Source organism: Mesoplodon densirostris, chromosome 20, assembly GCF_025265405.1.
Source record: "Mesoplodon densirostris isolate mMesDen1 chromosome 20, mMesDen1 primary haplotype, whole genome shotgun sequence".
NCBI classification, from domain to species: Eukaryota; Metazoa; Chordata; class Mammalia; order Artiodactyla; family Ziphiidae; genus Mesoplodon; species Mesoplodon densirostris.
The window spans coordinates 33,217,771-33,236,951 of record NC_082680.1 but is presented as its reverse complement, the minus strand read 5'-3'; the positions used below and the strand labels follow the sequence as shown (position 1 = coordinate 33,236,951).

Here is a 19,181-nt window from a genome sequence, read left to right as displayed (position 1 = left end):
CACTTTAATCTTTTACTCCTAGCTTATGAGGTTTCCAATTTCTCCACACCCTTAACATCAGTGAAAATCATCACTTTTAACAGATTTTTGCAAACTGGAAGATCAAATTTCATTATGCATCAATAATACTGACCCATTGTCTATGATATACATTGAGAAATTTCATCCTTTGTACTATTTCATTTTCTTGATAGCTCGTCTAGACATATTCTAGACACAGAGAATATTTTAACTTGTATTGAGTAATACTCAATAAAACCCATTTTATTTGTTGAATTTTTATCATTGTTCTTTTGTCTCAGAACTTAAAAATCTAACTGCATTACCTATAAGCTTCCTTAAAATTTGGTTTTTGGACATAACCATTTATTTATAAATAGTCATAAAAATAAGTGTATTTATTCATTCAACAAACTTTATTGGTCCAATAGTAAAGTACCATGTCAGATGGCAGAAAAGTAAAAGGTATACAAGATGCTTCCAGAATTGGTGGTTCCATTACACACCTTTGTCTGTCCTTCTTAAACAAATGCCAACAACAAAAAACATTGTCTTCAGTTATTCAGTAAGTATTTCAATGCCTATTGCAACTTTCACAGTTTATAAAACTTTTACACAACCATTATTTTCGTTAATACCTCCAAGGATGTTATGAAGAATCCAGGCTAGTGTCAATTTAAAAAGGGGGCAAATTAGCCCAAACAAGGTAAAAGCAGTATTCAGGATTACTCATTCACCTTCTGATGGACAGCTAGTGGCTACCTATCAATTTTTCATTCTTAAACATAAAGCCAGGCATATATTGAAATAAATGGAATATTTAAAATGCTATGACTAAATACAAATGTAAGGTACTACTGAGGGAAGAGTAGTAGAGATGAGGAGATGCTTCCTCCTGTCTGTGCATTCTGTCTTTCCCAGACCATTCCCTGTACTTGAGTAATAAATCTAGAGACTAATTATTATTATTATTATTATTATTTTTTGCTGTACGCGGGCCTCTCACTGTTGTGGCCTCTCCCGTTGCGGAGCACAGGCTCCGGACGCGCAGGCTCAGCGGCCATGGCTCACGGGCCCAGCCGCTCCGCGGCATGTGGGATCTTCCCAGACCGGGGCATGAACCCGTGTCCCCTGCATCGGCAGGCGGACTCTCAACCACTGCGCCACCAGGGAAGCCTGAGACTAATTATTTTGCAGGCTGATGGCTAAGCATAACCTTTGTCTTTGGGCCACGTGGTTTCACTGCTAAATGTCTGCTGAGGATGCCCAAGCACAGATATATTAGTTTACTGAGTATGTGTGAGACACTGTCCTCCCAAAGAGAGAAATCAAGTCTCTGTGGGGACAGCTGAAGAAAGCCCCTAACATGCTGAAATCATGGACATCTAACCTCGAGTTCGTGTTGAAAGTGTTAGCGATAAAGAAAAGGAACTGGTCCTCTATGTTACAGAGGAGTATGTCTTCTCCAAGAATATTGCGCAGTGTGGCTGTGACCTTCACCACCTCCTTACCTGATTTCAGGTGTGACAATCTCTGCTGCCAGACTATCTGAAGATTCCTGACTTCCCAGAGGCATTAACCCTGTAAACAAACAATCATGGGTGCAAGGTTAAGAGAGGGCACAGCTACCTCCTTTAGTTCCTATATGAACTCCTACTCTGAGCATTAATTTTAACAGCTAAAACCTTTAATTCAAGTAAAAAACCATGTCACAGTTCCCTTACACGATTGCCTTACAACATTGTTATTATATCATTTTAACACTTTTTAAGTGTACAATTGAGTGGCACTAAGTCCCATGTTGGCGCTAAGGCACTATGTTGTGGAACCATCACTACTATCTATTCCCAAACTCTTTCATCACTCAAAATGTAAATTCTATACAGCCACTATGGAGAACAGTATGGAGGTTCCTCAAAAAACTACAAATAGAACTACCATATGACCCAGCAATCTCACTACTGGGCATATACCCTGAGAAAACCATAATTCAAAAAGAGTCATGTACCAAAACGTCCATTGCAGCTCTATTTACAATAGCCAGGAGATGGAAACAACCTAAGTGTCCATCATCCGATGAATGGATAAAGAAGACGTGGCACATATATACAATGGAATATTACTCAGCCATAAAAATAAATGAAATTGAGCTATTTGTAATGAGGTGGATGGACCTAGAGTCTGTCCTACAGAGTAAAGTAAGTCAGAAAGAGAAAGACAAATACCGTATGCTAACACATATTTATGGAATCTAAGAAAAAAAAAGTCATGAAGAACCTAGGGGTAAGACAGGAATAAAGACACAGACCTACTAGAGAATGGACTTGAGGATATGGGGAGGGGGAAGGGTAAGCTGTGACAAAGCGAGAGAGTGGCACGGATATATATACACTACCAAACGTAAGGCAGATAGCTAGTGGGAAGCAGCCGCATAGCACAGGGAGATCAGCTCGGTGCTCTGTGACCGCCTGGAGGGGTGGGATAGGGAGGGTGGGAGGGAGGGAGATGCAAGAGGGAAGGGATATGGGAACAGAGGTATATGTATAACTGATTCACTATGTTATAAAACAGAAACTAACACACTATTGTAAAGCAATTATACTCCAATAAAGATGTAAAAAAAAAAAAAACAACCAACGTAAATTCTGGAACCATTAAGCAGTAACTCCCCATTACTTTCTCCCTCAGCTCCTCATAACTTTAATTCCAATTTCTGTCTGTCTAAAAGAATTTGCCCATTCTAGACACCTCACACCAATATTTGCCCTTTTGTGTCTGGCTCACTTCACCTAACATAATGTTTTCAATATTCATCTATGTTGTACCATTTATCACAACTTCATCTCTTTATATGGCCAAATAATATCCCATTATACATACATATCACATTTTCTTTATCCATGTATCTGTCTATGGACACATGGGTTGTTCCCACCTTTTGGCTATTGTGAATAATGCTGCTATGAACACTGGTATACCAGGATGTGGCTGAGTCCTTGCTTTGATTCTTTTGTATATACACTTAGGAATGGAATTTCTGGATCATATGGTAACTTTTTAAAGAACCACCAAACTCTTCCGCAGTGGCTGACCCATTTTGCGTTCCCACCAGCAAGGCAAGAGGGCTCCGACTTCTCCACACCCTCACCAACACTTGTTACTTTCCTTTTTTTTTCTCTTTTGATAGTAGCCATCCTAATGGGTGTGAAGTGGTATCTCACTGTGGTTTTGCTTTGCATTTCTCTAATGACCAATGATATTGAGCACTGTTTCATGTGCTTACTGGTCATTTGTATATCTTCTTTGGAGAAATGTCTATTCAAGTCCTTTGTGAACTGCAAAGGACTTTTGTAGTTTCTTTTTGTTGTTGTTGAATTGTAGAAGTTCTTTATACACTCTTGACATCTATCATCTATCAGATAAATGATTTGCAAATATTTTCTCCCATCTTGTGGGTTGCCTTTTCACTGTGTTGATAAGCGTTCTTTGAAACACAAAAGTTTTTAATTTTGATGAAGTCCAATTTACCCATTATTTTTGTTGCCTGTGCTTTTGGTATCAATTCCAAGCAATCACTGCCAAATCCAACATCATGACGATTTTCCTCTATGTTTTTTAAAAATTTTTATAGCTTTAGCTCTTACATTTAGGTCTCTGATCCATTTTGAGTTCCTTTTTTGTATATGGTGTAAGGGTCCAACTTCATGCTTTTGGATGTGGACATACAGTTTTCCCAGCACAATCTGTTTGAAAGACTTTCCTTTCCCCCCACTAAGTGGTCTTGACACTCTTGTTGAAAATCAATTTATTACATATGTGAGGGTTTATTTCTAGGCTCTCTATTCTACTCCATTGGTCTATATATCTGTCCTTATACCTATACATACTGTTTTGATTACTCTAACTTTATACTAAGTTTTGAAATCAGGAAGTATGAGTACTCAAGCTATTTTTTTTTCTTTTTTCAAGCTTGTTTTGGCTATTCAGGATCCCTTGAGATTCCATATAAATTTTAGTCTGGGTTTTTCTATTTCTGCAAAAAATGCTGTTGGTATTTTGATAAGGACTGCACTGAATCTGTAGGGTTTTTTAATGTAAGTTTATTTATGTTATTTATTTATTTTTGGCTGCGTTGGGTCTTCATTGCTGCGTGCAGGCTTTCTCTAGTTGCGGTGAGCAGGGGCTACTCTTGGTTGCGGTGCGCGGGCTTCTCATTTCGGCGGCTTCTCTTGTTGCAGAGCATGGGCTCTAGACGCACAGGCTTCAGTAGTTGTGGCTCACAGGCTCTAGAGCGCAGGCTCAGTAGTTGTGGCTCATGGGCTTACTTGCTCCGCGGAACATGGGATCTTCCCAGACCAGGGCTCGAACCCGTGTCCCCGGCATTGGCAGGCGGATTCTTAACCACTGCGCCACCAGGGAAGCCGCCTGTAGATTGTTTTCAGTAGCACTGTCATCTTAACAATATTAAGTGTTAAATGAACATGGGATATCTTCCCATTTAGGTTTTCTTTAATTTCTTTCAGCAGTGTTTTGTAGTTTTCAAGGTACAAGTGTCTCCCTGGTTAGATTTATTCCCAAGTATTTTATTCTTTTTAATCCTATTGTAAATGGAATTGTTTTCTTAATTTACTTTTCATATTGTTCATTGCTAGTGTATAGAAACATAACGCATTTTTGTGGGTTGATTTTATATCCTGTAAATTTGCTGAATTCATTTTATTAGTTCTCAGAGCTTTTTGTATGTGTGTGTGCATGTGTAATTTTTAAAGGGTTTCAACATATAAGATCACGTCATCTGCAAACAGAGATGATTTTAGTACTTCCTTTCCAATTTAGATTTTTTTTCTTTGTCTAATTGCTCTGGCTAGAAGATCCTATACTACATTGAACAGAAGTGTAGAAGTGCTGGTAGCAGGCATCATTGTCTTATTCCTGATCTTACAGGAAAAGCTTTCGGTCTTTCACCACTGTGTATGACGTTAGCTGTGGGTTTTTCATATGGCCTTTATCAAGTTGTAGAAGTTTCCTTTCTAGTTCTCCTCCTACTTTATTGAGTTTTTTATGATGAAAGGGTGTTGGATTTTGTCAGTTGCCTTTTCTGCATCAGTTGAGATGATCATGTGGTTTTTTCCCCTTCATCCTATTAATGTGGCATATACTACACTGATCTCTATGTCTTTCCATATGTGAGTTTCATGCTGTTCAATTACAGTAGTTTTATAGTAACTTTTGAAATCAGGATGTGTAAGTTCTCCAACTTTTTATTTTTTAAGATTTTTTTTGGTTATATAGTGGCTCCTTTGTTTTTTTATATAAATTATAGAATCAGATTGTCAATTTCTAGAAAAAAGTCTGCTGAGAATTTGATTGGGATTGCATTGAATCTTTAGACCAATATGAAGAGAACTGTAGTCTTAACTATAGTGCTTTTTCCAACACCTGAATGTGGACTATCTTTACATTTATTTAGATCTTTAAGTTATCTTAGTAATGATTCATAGTTTTCAGTGTAGAAGTCTTGCATTTCTTTGTTAAACCTATCTCTAAGCAGTTTATTCTTTATCATACTATTATAATTTCATTTTCAGATTGTATACTAGTAGTACATAGAAATATAATTGGTATTTGTATACTGATCTTGTATATTGAGACCTTGCTGAACTCATTTATCAGATCTATGATTTTTTACATCCTCTTTTCCTTTCTGGATGCCCTTTATTTCTTTTTCTTGCCTGACTGCACTGGCTAGAACCTCCATGTTGAATAGAAGTGGCAAGACTGAACAGCCTTGCCTTGTTCCTGATCTTAGGGAAAAGCATTTAGTCTTTCATTATTAAGTATGAGGTCAGCTGTAGGATTTTCATAGACGTCCTTTACTAGGCTGCAGAAGTTTCCTTCTATCCCTAGATTGCTAAGAGTGTTTATCATGACATCTACAAAACAGAAACAGACTCACAGACTTAGAGAACGAACTTATGGTTAACAAAGGGGAGAGTGGGGGGCGGTGATAAATTAGGAGTTTGGGATTGGCAGATGCAAGCTACTGTGTATAAAACAGATAAACAACAAGGTCCTGCTGTATAGCACAGGGAAGTACATTCAATATCTTGTAATAAACCATAATGGAAAAGAATACAAAAGAGAATGTACATAAATGTATAAATGAATCACTTTGCTGTCCACCAGAAACTAACACAACATTGTAAATGAACCATACTTCAATTAAAAAATTTTTTTGAAAAAAGAATGTTTATCATGAATGGTGCCACCTACTTTTTTGACTTAATGATATAACATACCCAGCCCTCCACGTCAGGCATATATAAGATATACTTCATTCTTTTTAATGGCTCTAAAGTATACAGTTGAATGAGAATGCCATTCCTATACTGCTGAACTTTTATGTTGGTTCTAAATTTCACTATTATAGATGATGTTTTAGTTCATAGGGTAAATTTTTAGAGCAAAACTGCTAGCTCAAGGATATATACATGAGGGACTTCCCTGGTGGCACAGTGGTTAAGACTCTGTGCTCCCAATGCAGGGGGCCCGGGCTTGATCCCTGGCCAAGGAACTAGATCCCACATGCATGCCACAACTAAGAGTTCGCATGCCACAATTAAGGAGCACGCATGCCACAACTAAGGAGCCTGCCTGCTGCCACTAAGACCTGGTGCAACCAAATAAATAAATATTAAAAGAAAAAAAAGGATATATACACGAATAAGGTTTAAAGGTAATAAAGAAACACGTGAAAGCTTACATAAGATGGCCTCCCTTTTCTTGATGATACAGGAGCTAAGAATTAAAGCATTAAGGTTCAAGGCTAGATTCTCAAAATTTTGGGGAAACTCATGTAGAATTGACTAGAGATACGTGAAAGGACTACCAAGCAGCAACAAGGATCCAATTATGATCAGAAATCATTTGTTTTTTGGTGAGGACAGTCAAGAAAGATGTATAATTTTCTCAAAAGCAAAAATAAACAAGTGGAACTACATCAAACTAAAAAGCTTCTGCACAGCACAGGAAACCATGAAAAAAATGAAAAGGCAACTTATCGAATGGAAGAAAATATTTGCAAATCAGTTATCTGATCAGGGGTTAATATCCAAAATACATAAAGAACTCATATAACTCAATAGCAAAAAACCCCAAACAATCCAATTAAAAAATGGGCAAAGGATCTGAATAGACATTTTCCCAAAGGAGATACACAAATAGCCAACAGGTACATGAAAAAGGCTCAACATCACTAATCACCAGGGAAATACAAATCAAAACCACAATGAGCTATCACCTCACACTTGTTAGAACAGCTATTATTAAAGAGACCAGAAATAACAAGTGTTGGTGAGCATGTGGAGAAAAGGGAGCCCTTGCGCCCAGCTGATGAGAACGTAAATCAGTGCAGCCGCTATGGAGAAGAAAGCTGGGGCGTGGGGGTGGGCTAAATGGGTGAAGGGGGTCCAAAGGTCCGAACATCCAGGTATAAAAAAAATAAGTCACGTGGATGTAATGTATAGCATGGTGTACATAATAATACAGTATTGTATATTTGAAAGTCACTAAGAGAGTAAATCTTAAAAGTTATCACAAGAAAACAATGTTTTTCAACTGTATATGGGGACAGATGGTAGCTAACTAGACTTACTACAGTGACCATTTTGCAATACATACAAATATCGAATCATACTGTACATGTGAAACTAAGAGTATAATATTATATGTCAATTATACCTCAGTAAACAAAAAAGAAAAGGAAAAAAACAGAAAGATACGTAATTTTTTTTAGCTGGCCTTGGTAATCTGGAGTACAGAATAAAACGAATTAGGGCTTGAAGTAAGTCAAGAGGATAAGGAAAGACAGTGGTGATGAGAACACAGTTGAAATGGCTGGTATGCAGGCTGGGTGAGCTGGAAGAGGCGGTGATCAGTAGCCGATCAGCAGAGACTACAGAGCGGGCTGAAGGTGGATGGAGCCGGTGAGCAGGTGTGGTAGAAGGAGTGAGGAGGGGAAGAGGAGGCTGTAGTCAGAGGAGAAGAAAAATTCTAGTCTCAGGTAACTGAAGAGCCAAGGGCTGGTAGCTGGAGTGGGAGTGAACAGAGGGGGCGGCTGTGTAAGTCAGCAACCAGGTCCTGCATCCCTCGAGTGGTAGAAGGTAAACCCTCAGCTAAGTGCTGCTCCTCTCCTGTGAGAAGGAGAAGGTTTCCACTTTGGATGTTCAGTCTCTTAGTGAACTGATACCCACCTCCCATCTCAGCCGAGAAGAATCCCTGATTTAGAAAGTCTGATACACTTTTAAAGAGGTCACTAAAAACTTTTCAGGTGTATTATTCACAGAGATGATTTAACAAATGTTTATGCTTTTGATTTAATAAAACCCAAGCATTTAAATATAATTAAAATTAAAAAGTAGGCAAGTAAATCCAGTCCTGTAACTACAGTCATAAAATCTGGGTAACAGTTCAAAATCTGTATCAATCTCATGGCCTCTTTACCGAATTCAAGTTCTCGTCTTTGGCGCAATCATCTTAAAATGAATCTAATATTTTTCCTGATACTATCAGAAATGAGTAACCTTGCTTGGGCTACTGACATGTTGTTACCTTGAGTTGTGAGCTGCCCTTCTTGAGCCTGAACACAACGAAGCTCTTCGATGGTTTCCTTCAGAGAATCCCTTTCTGTTCTTAACCTCTGGAGGGACATTAAGAATGAGGAAAGTTAGCTTCAAGCTTTATGAGTTTACCCATCAGTGGTCTTTGCCTTACCTAACAGAATGATAGACAGTGGTGAACATGGACACGTTACACCTTTTGACCTTCTACAGAAAGATCACAGAAGGAAACGATTTTTTTCCTGTTTAACAATACTGAGTATCTACTACGTGCAAGGCAGGATCCTATCCAGTTAATCCTAAGAAACAAAACCACCTACTCCATCTTTAACAACGAGTAGCTTATTATGTAAATAACTTTCTTTTCATGAAACATAAAAGATCAAACAACATAAGTCACGACAAAGTAAAAGTATTTTAAAAAGCTTCAAAATATGCTGGAATATTCATAAATCATGTATATTCATAAGTCACGACAAAGTAAAAATATTTTTAAAAGCTTCAAAATATCCTGAACAACAACAAAAAGAATTGTGTCTTCATACAGAAAACAGAAAAGCTACATAAATTTCTAGAAAGTCACAAGAAAGACGAAGGAAAAGAAGCAACAGTGGTAGAAAAGTTAAATATATAAAAAAGAAATTAAAATAGCAATCTTTTATTTTAGATCTATTTCTGAAACACAAATGTAAATCTTCTATAATTTAAAAAAAAGATCTCAAATTTTCAAATTTATAAATAGAAGAAGAAATTAATGTAGGCAAAACATGAATTAAATATCATTTTCTTAATCTCAGCACTGCACAAAACCAAAATACCTAATATATATACTCACATCCTTTTCTTTTTGAAGACTGTCAACTTTTTCTTTTAGCCGCTTATATTCAAAATCTAATTTATCTGCTTTCTTCGATTCTTCAGATAATCTATTTTGCAGTTCTACTACCTGTACAGAAAAGTACCATTAATTTTTATAATTTGAAACATTAGAAATTATTATTATTTTCTTCTACAGATCTATGAAAATTCTCTCCCCCCAAAATACTCAAAAAAAATACACATGATACAGGAGCCTAACCCAATGGAGAGAACCAGGTACAAAAATCTGTCCAGATACTATGGGTTCTAAAACCAGATCATCCAGAGGAACAAATGTTCAAAACTATAAAAACCTACAGGACTTCCACTTCCTGTAACACAGGAAACTGCAGTCTGGAAACCCATTTAGCATGAAGCAAAAGAAATGCTAGGGGAAAAGAATACAACTGCATTGCTAGGCTTATAACAAAGTAAGGGAAATCCTCAGGGGTTAAAAGTGGAGCAGGAAGTTTGTGAGGATGCTATGGGCAGTGTGAGATGCCACCTGGCAATACCAGGAACCCAGGCCTTTAAAATTATTGGAAGACAGGTTGCTGTTAAACTACCTTGGACTCTGATAAAAGGTGGTGAGTCAGTAAACAGGTAGGTTAGGGAAAAAAAACCCATCAGCTGGCAAAATCAATAAGGAAACTTGCCCATCTTAAAGTGAATGTTCTGGGTTTTAAAAAGTGTAACTTGAAAATGTTTAACTACAGCCTGCAAATGCATGGATTTGTGCTTGAATGTTTACCACACGCCTTGTCTGGCAAATCCTAAGCCAAGCAATTAATTTAAAGTCGTCCTGATTGGTAATGCTGTGGAAAATCTGGCATAAGAAAAACATCCATTGACTGGAGGAACACAACCTCAACCAGGTCCCCAGTATTCCCAAAGGTAAAGATGAGCCAAATGACAGAGCAAAATCTAAAATTACAAAAGTCTTAAAGAAATAATACGCTACGAACAACAGTCAGCAGAAGAACATTAATAGCGCTAACAACGAAATAGTAGAATAAGACCTCTCAGGATTTCAAATTGGAGTTATCAGACATAAAATACTAGGTTTAATACTTACAGAAATTAAATAAAGAAATCTAAATTATAAAAGGAATAGAAGACCACCAAATATGATTGAGCAGGTTTGAAAGAGCACCCAAAGAGAAACTGCAGAAAGAAAAATATTACACTGAAAGTTATCAGACATAAAACACTAGGTTTAATACTTACAGAAATTAAATAAAGAAATCTAAATTATAAAAGGAATAAAAGACCACCAAATATGATCGAGCAGGTTTGAAAGAGCACCCAAAGAGAAACTGCAGAAAGAAAAATATTATACTGAAAGATAAAATATATTAAGCTCCAGATCAGAAACAGATAGAGAATTAGTGTATTACGCAATTTCACTACAATAGTTGTAGGTGTAGATTTCTTTTTCATTTATTCTGTTTGTAATTCACTGTTAATACTAAATCTGATGCCCTTCGTCAATTCTGAAAAACATTCAGCCATCCTTTCCTTCAAATAATGTCCTACAATTCTTTCCGTTCCTTCCTCTGGAACTCTAATTAAATCATTTCTTATTTTAATTTTATACCCTTTAATCACATTTATAGTTTCTTTGGGCTACATTTATTTTTGGTAATTTCTCAGTCCAACTTTGTTATATGTTGAAAATTTTCATAATGAAATGTTGGGAAAAAATGTATTCACCAAAAAAATCTTGCCAGACATTCATGGTGTACAGGGTTGCTCTACTAAAACTCCTCTAATTTATTATATTAAGCTAGTACAATTTTTATTTTTATTTTATTTTTTTTTGCGGTACGCGGGCCTCTCACTGTTGTGGCCTCTCCCGTTATGGAGCACAGGCTCTGGACGCGCAGGCTCAGCGGCCATGGCTCACGGGCCCAGCCGCTCCGTGGCATGTGGGATCTTCCCAGACCAGGGCACGAACCCATGTCCCTTGCATCGGCAGGCAGACTCTCAACCACTGCGCCACCAGGGAAGCCCGTAAGCTAGTACAATTTTGATGCCAAAATCAGAACACAAGCAAAGCACGAGATAGAAAACTTTAAGTAGACAAATCATAGAGGCAAAATATTCCAAGTAACATGAACAAAGCAAATCTAACAATGTGAAACCACAAATAAATCTGCTATGACTAAACTAAGTTTATCTCAGGAATGCAAGGATGGTTTAAACATAGAAATCCATTAATATAATTCATCAGATTAATAGAAAGAAGCAGCAGCATAGGAGTCTCTCAATAGGTGTAGCTGATTAAATCCAACATCCATTTAAGATAAACACCTGTGCAAATCAGGAATACAATGAAATTTTGTTATCCTAATGAAAGGTGGCTACAAAACCTACAGCAAGCCTTATAATATACTGGTAAAACATTTAAAGCATTGTGTATGAAATCAACAAGAAATGGTTGCCTATTATTATTGCTTCTAATAAAGGCTGTACTAAAGGCCAGCCATGTTGATTAAGAAGAAAAAAAGGGTATGCCATAGAAAGAAACAAAATGGCTTTTATTTGTACAAAATATGACTTCTGCCAAAAGAACTAACAGACATTATTAGAAATAATATGGGAATTTGGCAAGATTGTAAAATCAACATATAAAAAACAATTTAATCACATAAATGAGCAACACACTGAAAATGGTATCTTTTCTTTTTCTAACTGCATTTACAAAAGCAACCAAATACATAAAGTACCTAAGAGTAACTATAACAAAATATGTGCATGATATTTATAAGAAAATTATAAAACTTAATTGAAAGACACTGAAGATCTAAATAAATGGAAAGATACTATATTCATTGATAGGAACATTTACTGTCATAAAGATGTCAATACTCCCTAAACTGATCAACAGATTCAATGTAATTCCAATTTCCAAAGATTCTGGGTTTAAAGGGAACAGAAAAGTCTAAGAATAGACAAACAATTTTGAAAAAGAACAGGGTGCGGGTATCTGTGCTACCCAAATATCAAAATTACTAAAGATCTATAGATGATAAGAGAGTGTTTTGGTGTTAGAGTAGACAAACAGACCAATGAAACAGAAGAGAGTGCCATAAACAAACCCACATATAACATGGTAACTTTAGATATATGATAAGATAGAATTGCAGGGCACTGCAGAAGAGACTGATTATTAAATAAAAGCTGCCAAGTTGACTGGTTGTCCACAAAGACGAAAAATATTAAATGTATCACTACCTCACACCCTATATGAAAATCAATTTCTTGTGGATTAAAGACCTAAATGTACAAAACAAACTTTAAACCTCCGTAAAGAAAACAGAGATTAGTGTTACACCTTATGTAGGAAATGACTTCTTAACTGAGACATAAAAAGCACAAATCATACAAATGAAACTAACAAAACACTGTAAATCAACTATACTCCAATAAATTTTTTTTTAAAAAGCACAAATCATAAAGAAAAAGGTATTTAAAGTTCATCATGTTAAAATTATCAATCTCAAAAAAAGTAAAAGGACAGGTCACAGACTGCTAGGAAATAAATGCAACATGTGACAAAAGATTAATACCAGGAACAAATAAAGAACTTTCAGAATCAATAAAAGAAATAATCCAACTTTAAAAATGAATAAAAGATAAAAATAGGCAATTCACAAAAGAACTGTGATCAGTAAATATATATGCAATTAGGGTAACGCAAAGTATAATCAGCATAAGGAGACATCATTTCAAATCCATCCTTCAACTGGCAAAATTTCAAGTCTGATAATACTATGTGTTGGTGATGATGTGGAGCAGCAACAAGAATTCATACAAACTGCCTGCTGGTAATAAAATCACAGTGTAGGGCATTTGGCAATATCTAACTAAATGAAGACTCTCTAAGGAAGATATTCCACATAGTTGTAAAACTTCCACACATGTATCGAAGAGGACATGTTCAGTACTATTAACAGTGGCCTTTCTTGCAATATTAAAGAAAAAGACAAAACATCCTATATGTCCTTCTCCAGAAAAATGGATAAACGTGGTATTGTCACTCAACAGGATACTACAGATCGGTACAAGTGAATGGGATAAAGCTACAACTATCAACAAAACAAATCTCACAAATACCACTGAGCAAAAGCAAATCGCAGAAGAGAACTTTCACTATATCATTATATAAAGTTTTGAAATGTCAAAAGTGTTATAAGTTCTTAGGGATACACACACACACATATGTATGTGTGTGTGTATGTGCAGGGAAGAATAAAGAGAATAAAGAATAAAGAGGCACAAAACCCACAAAATAGGCTAGCGGTTACTGCAATGAGGAGGGGGAGAGTGTTTTGTTTATTAAGCATGGATACTTATTGTACTATTTTTTTACCTTTGTGTATTTCTCAAGTATTACACAATAAATTAAAAATAATAAATAATAAAAGGATCTGCTATAGAGACCAATCAATAAGCCCTGGATAAGAACTAAGTTTCATAGGTGAAAAACCAAATACCATGAAAACAAGTCAGCGGACTCTGATAAGCCAGCGTCACACTGGAGAGCTCAGCTGAAAACGGCGTTAAGAAATTGTGCTGCTCTCCTTACCTGTCTCTTATATGTCTCGAGTTGACTTCGAGCCGCGTTGGCTTTTCTCAGCTCCTCCTCTAGGCTAACTGTGTTCTGCATATACATAGTATTCTTCTCTTCTAAGAGTTTAACCTGACGCCTTAAATCACCAAGATCTTCTAGCTTCTTTTTATATGATTCCACTTGGCCTTCTAGTTTAGACACTTTATCAGAAGAATGTCTAGAATGAGATGGGAAACCAGAAATCACAAACACATCCGCAATGGTAAAGCTGCTGTAGACAGTGCTAAACCAAGCGGATTGCCAGGAAGTAACACGTTCTAATGAAATTATAAGACCAAAGGTGAGTCCATCTTAGTTTTTTGTGCAGGTTCAAAAGTATGACCAAAATTACAGCAAAATTTATAATAGACAACATAAAATTTAAGGAATGCAAGTAGGAGGGGATAGCCAACAGAGTCACATGTAGCACAAAAGCAAAATAAATTGTACACTGTCCAAATAATTTGGCAATTAGGCTGTTATTAGTGACCAGAGGAATAGCTGTTTTGGTGGAGCAGTGGGGCAGGCGGTGGTGAATTTTAATGGGTTAAGGAAAGAATGTAAACTTTACCTTGTGTAATCTAAATTTGTTCTGGAGGGAGAGAATGATAGGTCTCTCACTTTTTCTAAGATAAGAGGGACAGAAACATATAAATGTATGCTAAGGAGGCAGATTCAAATGTGAAGGGAAATGATAACTGATGTAGCACGGCCCCTGCAGAAGCAAGAAGGGTTGAGACCCAGAGCACTGAAGGAATTTGCACTGGACAGGAGAACGAGTAACAGGTCTGCACTCTAGAAGCAAAAGAGAAAACATGGGCGTGAATACAGGAGACACAGCACATGGAGGGTCCAGAGGTCATGGCCTCATTCCTCAATGCAGGAGACAATGTCATCTACTGAGACTGAAGCACAGGAGAGGTGTGGTGGGGGGCAGTCAGGTGAGAAGAATTACGAAAATACGTAGCAGCTATGAGAGAAACGGGGGACAGAGCAATCTATGGATGGGCAGTAGAACAGTGGACCAGCGGGAGGAGCCCACACGGATGGGCAGTAGAACAATGGACCAGTGTGAGGAGCCCACACGGATGGGCAGTAGAGCAGTGGACCAGTGGGAGGAGCCCACACGGATGGGCAGTAGAGCAGTGGACCAGTGGGAGGAGCCCACACGGATGGGCAGTAGAACAGTGGACCAGTGGGAGGAGCCCACATGGATGGGCAGTAGAGTGGTGGACCAGTGGGAGGGGCCCACACGGATGGGCAGTAGAACGGTGGACCAGTGGGAGGAGCCCACACGGATGGGCAGTAGAACGGTGGACCAGTGGGAGGAGCCCAGTGGAGAGTAAGATCACTAGTCTGCAGTAGGACAAAACTACCTCACTATGTGATCTTCCCTGTTTGTTCTCAGCATTCAAAGAGCAAACGCATAAAACATAGATGGTTGGAATGATCCAACAGAGGAAATATTACACAAGCAGAATGGTGCAGAAACGAGGTGGCAGGGAGTGAGGTGCCCAGTGAGAGAACAGTTGAGTCCAGCAAGGAGATGAGCCATGTGTGTGGGTGTGACGGTATCTGAGAAAGAGGAAGACCAAGTGACTGAAGGATGCAAAATTAAAGAACAGGAGTAGGGATGAGAAAAGCTCAGAGCTACGCAAGTATGAAGCGGTGGCCAGAGGTTAATTTCTATTTAACAAACATTTATATACAGCACTTATTTGCCAGATACTGTTCCAAGTGCTTACAAATATCACCTCACTTAATTCCACATGTCGGTTGAGGTAGGTATGTGTGTTATTTCCATTTTACAGATGAGAAAATGGTTCCCCCATCTTCCTGTGCTCAAAGACCCTAGAGTTTGTAACATCGGTGGCAGAACTGTTCTGGGGGATCACAGGTGTGAGACTCTACAGAGATGGGAAGGTTGTCTACCTAAGAACGTCTATTTCATCTTTTAGAGACTGAGCATCATCTGCCAAAGTGGTCAGTTCATCGTTCTGCTGCCGAAGTTCAGACATCTCCTTTTGTAACTCTTCACAGCGTATTCGATAGTCATCTTTGGCTGCTTCAAGTCTGTAACAGAAACAAAATAGACCAAGAAAGCACTATTTACTGTCTAATAATTCTCCTTAGAACAAGAAAAGTAAGTAAAAAACATGAAAATAAATTCTTCTTGGATTTGTCTCCTACTTTTGTGACCATACACTGTATTTCCAAGTTTTAACTATCCTGGAAACAGATTCTACTGCTCCAAGACTTGCAGAAAGGTAACAACGGATCGCCATTCCTCTACTCAGAAAGTTAGACACCAAAATATAGCAGCTATAATTTATTTAAAGTTTTATTTTCAATGATGAAATTAACACATATTCCTTTTGAAAATTCACAAGATGCAGAAAAGCAAAGAAGATAAAAATTATGCATTGCTCTAGACAGATACCTACAGTTAACATTTTTGGAGTATAACCTCCAGTCTGATTTCTATTCATAGATCTTTTCCCCCAAAAATATGGATAATATTGTTCCTAATTTATATTAATTTGTTTTGTTTAACGTATATCTTTCCTTTGGATTTAAAAGATTCTTTCTCATGTCACAAATATTTATCACTGATTATTTACTTTTATTTATGTATTTAATGTACAGAAATTCTTAATTTTTATGTAATTCAACTGATGAATTTTACACTTTATAGTTTCTACTTTTAATTTTTTTTAACTTTTTATTTTATGTTGGGGTATAGCCAGTTATCAATGTTGTGATGTTTCCAGGTGCCCAGCAAAGTGACTCAGCCATACATATACAGGTATTCATTCTCCCCCAAACTGCCCTCCCATCCAGGCTGCTACACAACATTGAGCAGAGTTCCCTGTGCTATAAAGTAGGTCCTTGTTGGTTATCCATTTTAAATATGACAGTGTGTGTACATACTGATCCCAAACTCCCTAACTATCCCTTCCCCCAACCCTTTCCCCTTGGTAACCGTAAGTTCTCTAAGTCTTTGAGTCTGTTTCTGGTTTGTAAATGAGTTCATTTGTATCGTTTCTTTTTAGATTCCCCATATAAGTATAGTTTCTACTTCTAATGTGCAATTAGAACATTTTTTTCCTTCTAATTCTTTGTTATCTGTTAGTATTTATACAGTTTCATTTTTAACATTAACGTTTTCAATTTCCCTGGAATTCATTTGGGTATATGATGTAGTACAGGAATCTAACTTTTCCTGCCAAACTATCTACCAACCATTCCAAAACTGTTTAACAAATAAGTTAACCTTTCCCTATTGATTAGAAAATGCCATCTTTATCACACTATGTATTTTTATATGTACTTGGACTGGTTTCTGGATCTTCATTTGTGTCACTCGTGTCTATTTTGCTGCACTGGTACCAAGCTATTTTCATTAGTATATTAGTACTTGGGTGTGGCCACTATTACCTCATTATACTTTGTTCTCAAAACATTTTGGGAATCTCTTGTTCATTAATACTTCTAGATGAACATAAAATTTGAATTGGAATGAAGTTCAAATTATATAAGTTAAGAAAAAAAATGGCATTCTTATAATGTTCCATTAAAAACACCTAAAAATATGTTCTCTCTCTCCACAAAGTATTATGTTTTATGTATAACTTAGAAGTTTTTGTCATCTAACTCCTTCATATTACTTAAATTTTTTTTTTTTTTTTTTTTTTTTTGGCGGTACGCGGGCCTCTCACTGTTGTGGCCTCTCCCGTTGCGGAGCACAGGCTCTGGACGCGCAGGCTCAGCGGCCATGGCTCACGGGCCTAGCCACTCTGCGGCATGTGGGATCTTCCCGGACTGGGGCACAAACCCGTGTCCCCTGCATCGGCAGGCGGACTCTCAACCACTGCGCCACCAGGGAAGCCCGTACTTAAATTTTTTTTTTTTATTCTTCACTTAAATACTTATAAATGGAAGTTTTTCCTGATGGTACTAACTAGTTATTGGTAAAAAAAACTTAAGACCTATGCAGCAGTCTTACATTACCCTCTCCTTGTTAAATGTTTATTGGTCCTAAGAACTTTTGAGTTAATTCTCTTATATTTTCTGGGTGGACACACATATTATCTACAAATAATCATCGTTTATTGATACTTTTTGTCTTCCCAATATTTTAATCTCATTTCTTTTTATTTCATTTTCTAGAAAAGTAATAACAGCGAAATCTTATATAGCATCTATGTGCCAGGCAATATTCTCAAAATACTTTATATATATTAACTGATTTAATGCTCATGAAAATTCTAGAAGGTAGATAATACTATTAGACCATCTTATAGTAGAGAAAATGGAGGCATGCCCAAGGTTACACAGCTAGTAAGTGGCAAAGCCAGGATTTTTAGAATGTCTAGAAAAACGTCAAATAATAGATTAATACTCATCCTCATTTCATTCTTAACTTTACTGAGAATTTCATGTACCAAGCTTATTTTATATTTTTCTTTCTCCTTTAATGTATGGATTGGAGGAGTTATAATACATTTAATAGTTACTGTAATAGATTTAATAATACTCAACAGGTTAACAATCCTGGGATAAAGCTTACTTTAGTACTGGATTGAATTTGCTACTATTTTATTCAGGAATTATTTAAAGAATACTCATAAATGAGATGTCAGTCATTTGAAAATAATAGTAATAAACCCATTATGTTAATATAGACAACATACTGTTTATGAAAAATAACTCTGTTTTCTAAAACCAAAAAATGGTGAGAAGAGTAGCAATATTTTTTATATTCTGTGACTCAAATCACCTGGTTTAGTAGAAGACAGCTGGGTTCCCATAGCTGTTTCTACACTGGTCTGCTGTGATGGTTTTTTAGCTGAGGTATATGAAGGGGATCCAGCCAAGCACAGAAATGTGGTTGGAAAAGAGAGGGCCCTGAAGACGCTCTGAGAGGGTCCTCGGATCACACTCTGAACCACAGATGTAGACCATAGGGGATGGATTGTTTTTCTAAGGTTTCTGAGAAGACTAAGAAAAATTTTTTATTTTTTCCTGTCAAGGCCAAAAAAAGAAAAAAAATGCAGAAACATTTCATGGGGAAACAAAGGACTGAGTCA

General features: G+C 36.9%; 1 protein-coding gene across 1 annotated transcript in view; it reads right to left on the bottom strand.

Moving 5' to 3' along the window:
• The window catches only part of HOOK3 (hook microtubule tethering protein 3), a 97,877-nt gene that overhangs the window by 25,498 nt on the left and 53,198 nt on the right, over positions 1-19,181 (bottom strand). Inside the window, exons 10-14 of the mRNA XM_060086225.1 lie at positions 16,024-16,164; positions 14,068-14,269; positions 9,454-9,564; positions 8,611-8,698; positions 1,512-1,581 (exon numbers count right to left, since the gene is read on the bottom strand). Of these exons, the coding sequence (XP_059942208.1) occupies positions 1,512-1,581; positions 8,611-8,698; positions 9,454-9,564; positions 14,068-14,269; positions 16,024-16,164 (612 nt within the window). The remainder of the gene's footprint in view (positions 1-1,511; positions 1,582-8,610; positions 8,699-9,453; positions 9,565-14,067; positions 14,270-16,023; positions 16,165-19,181) is intronic.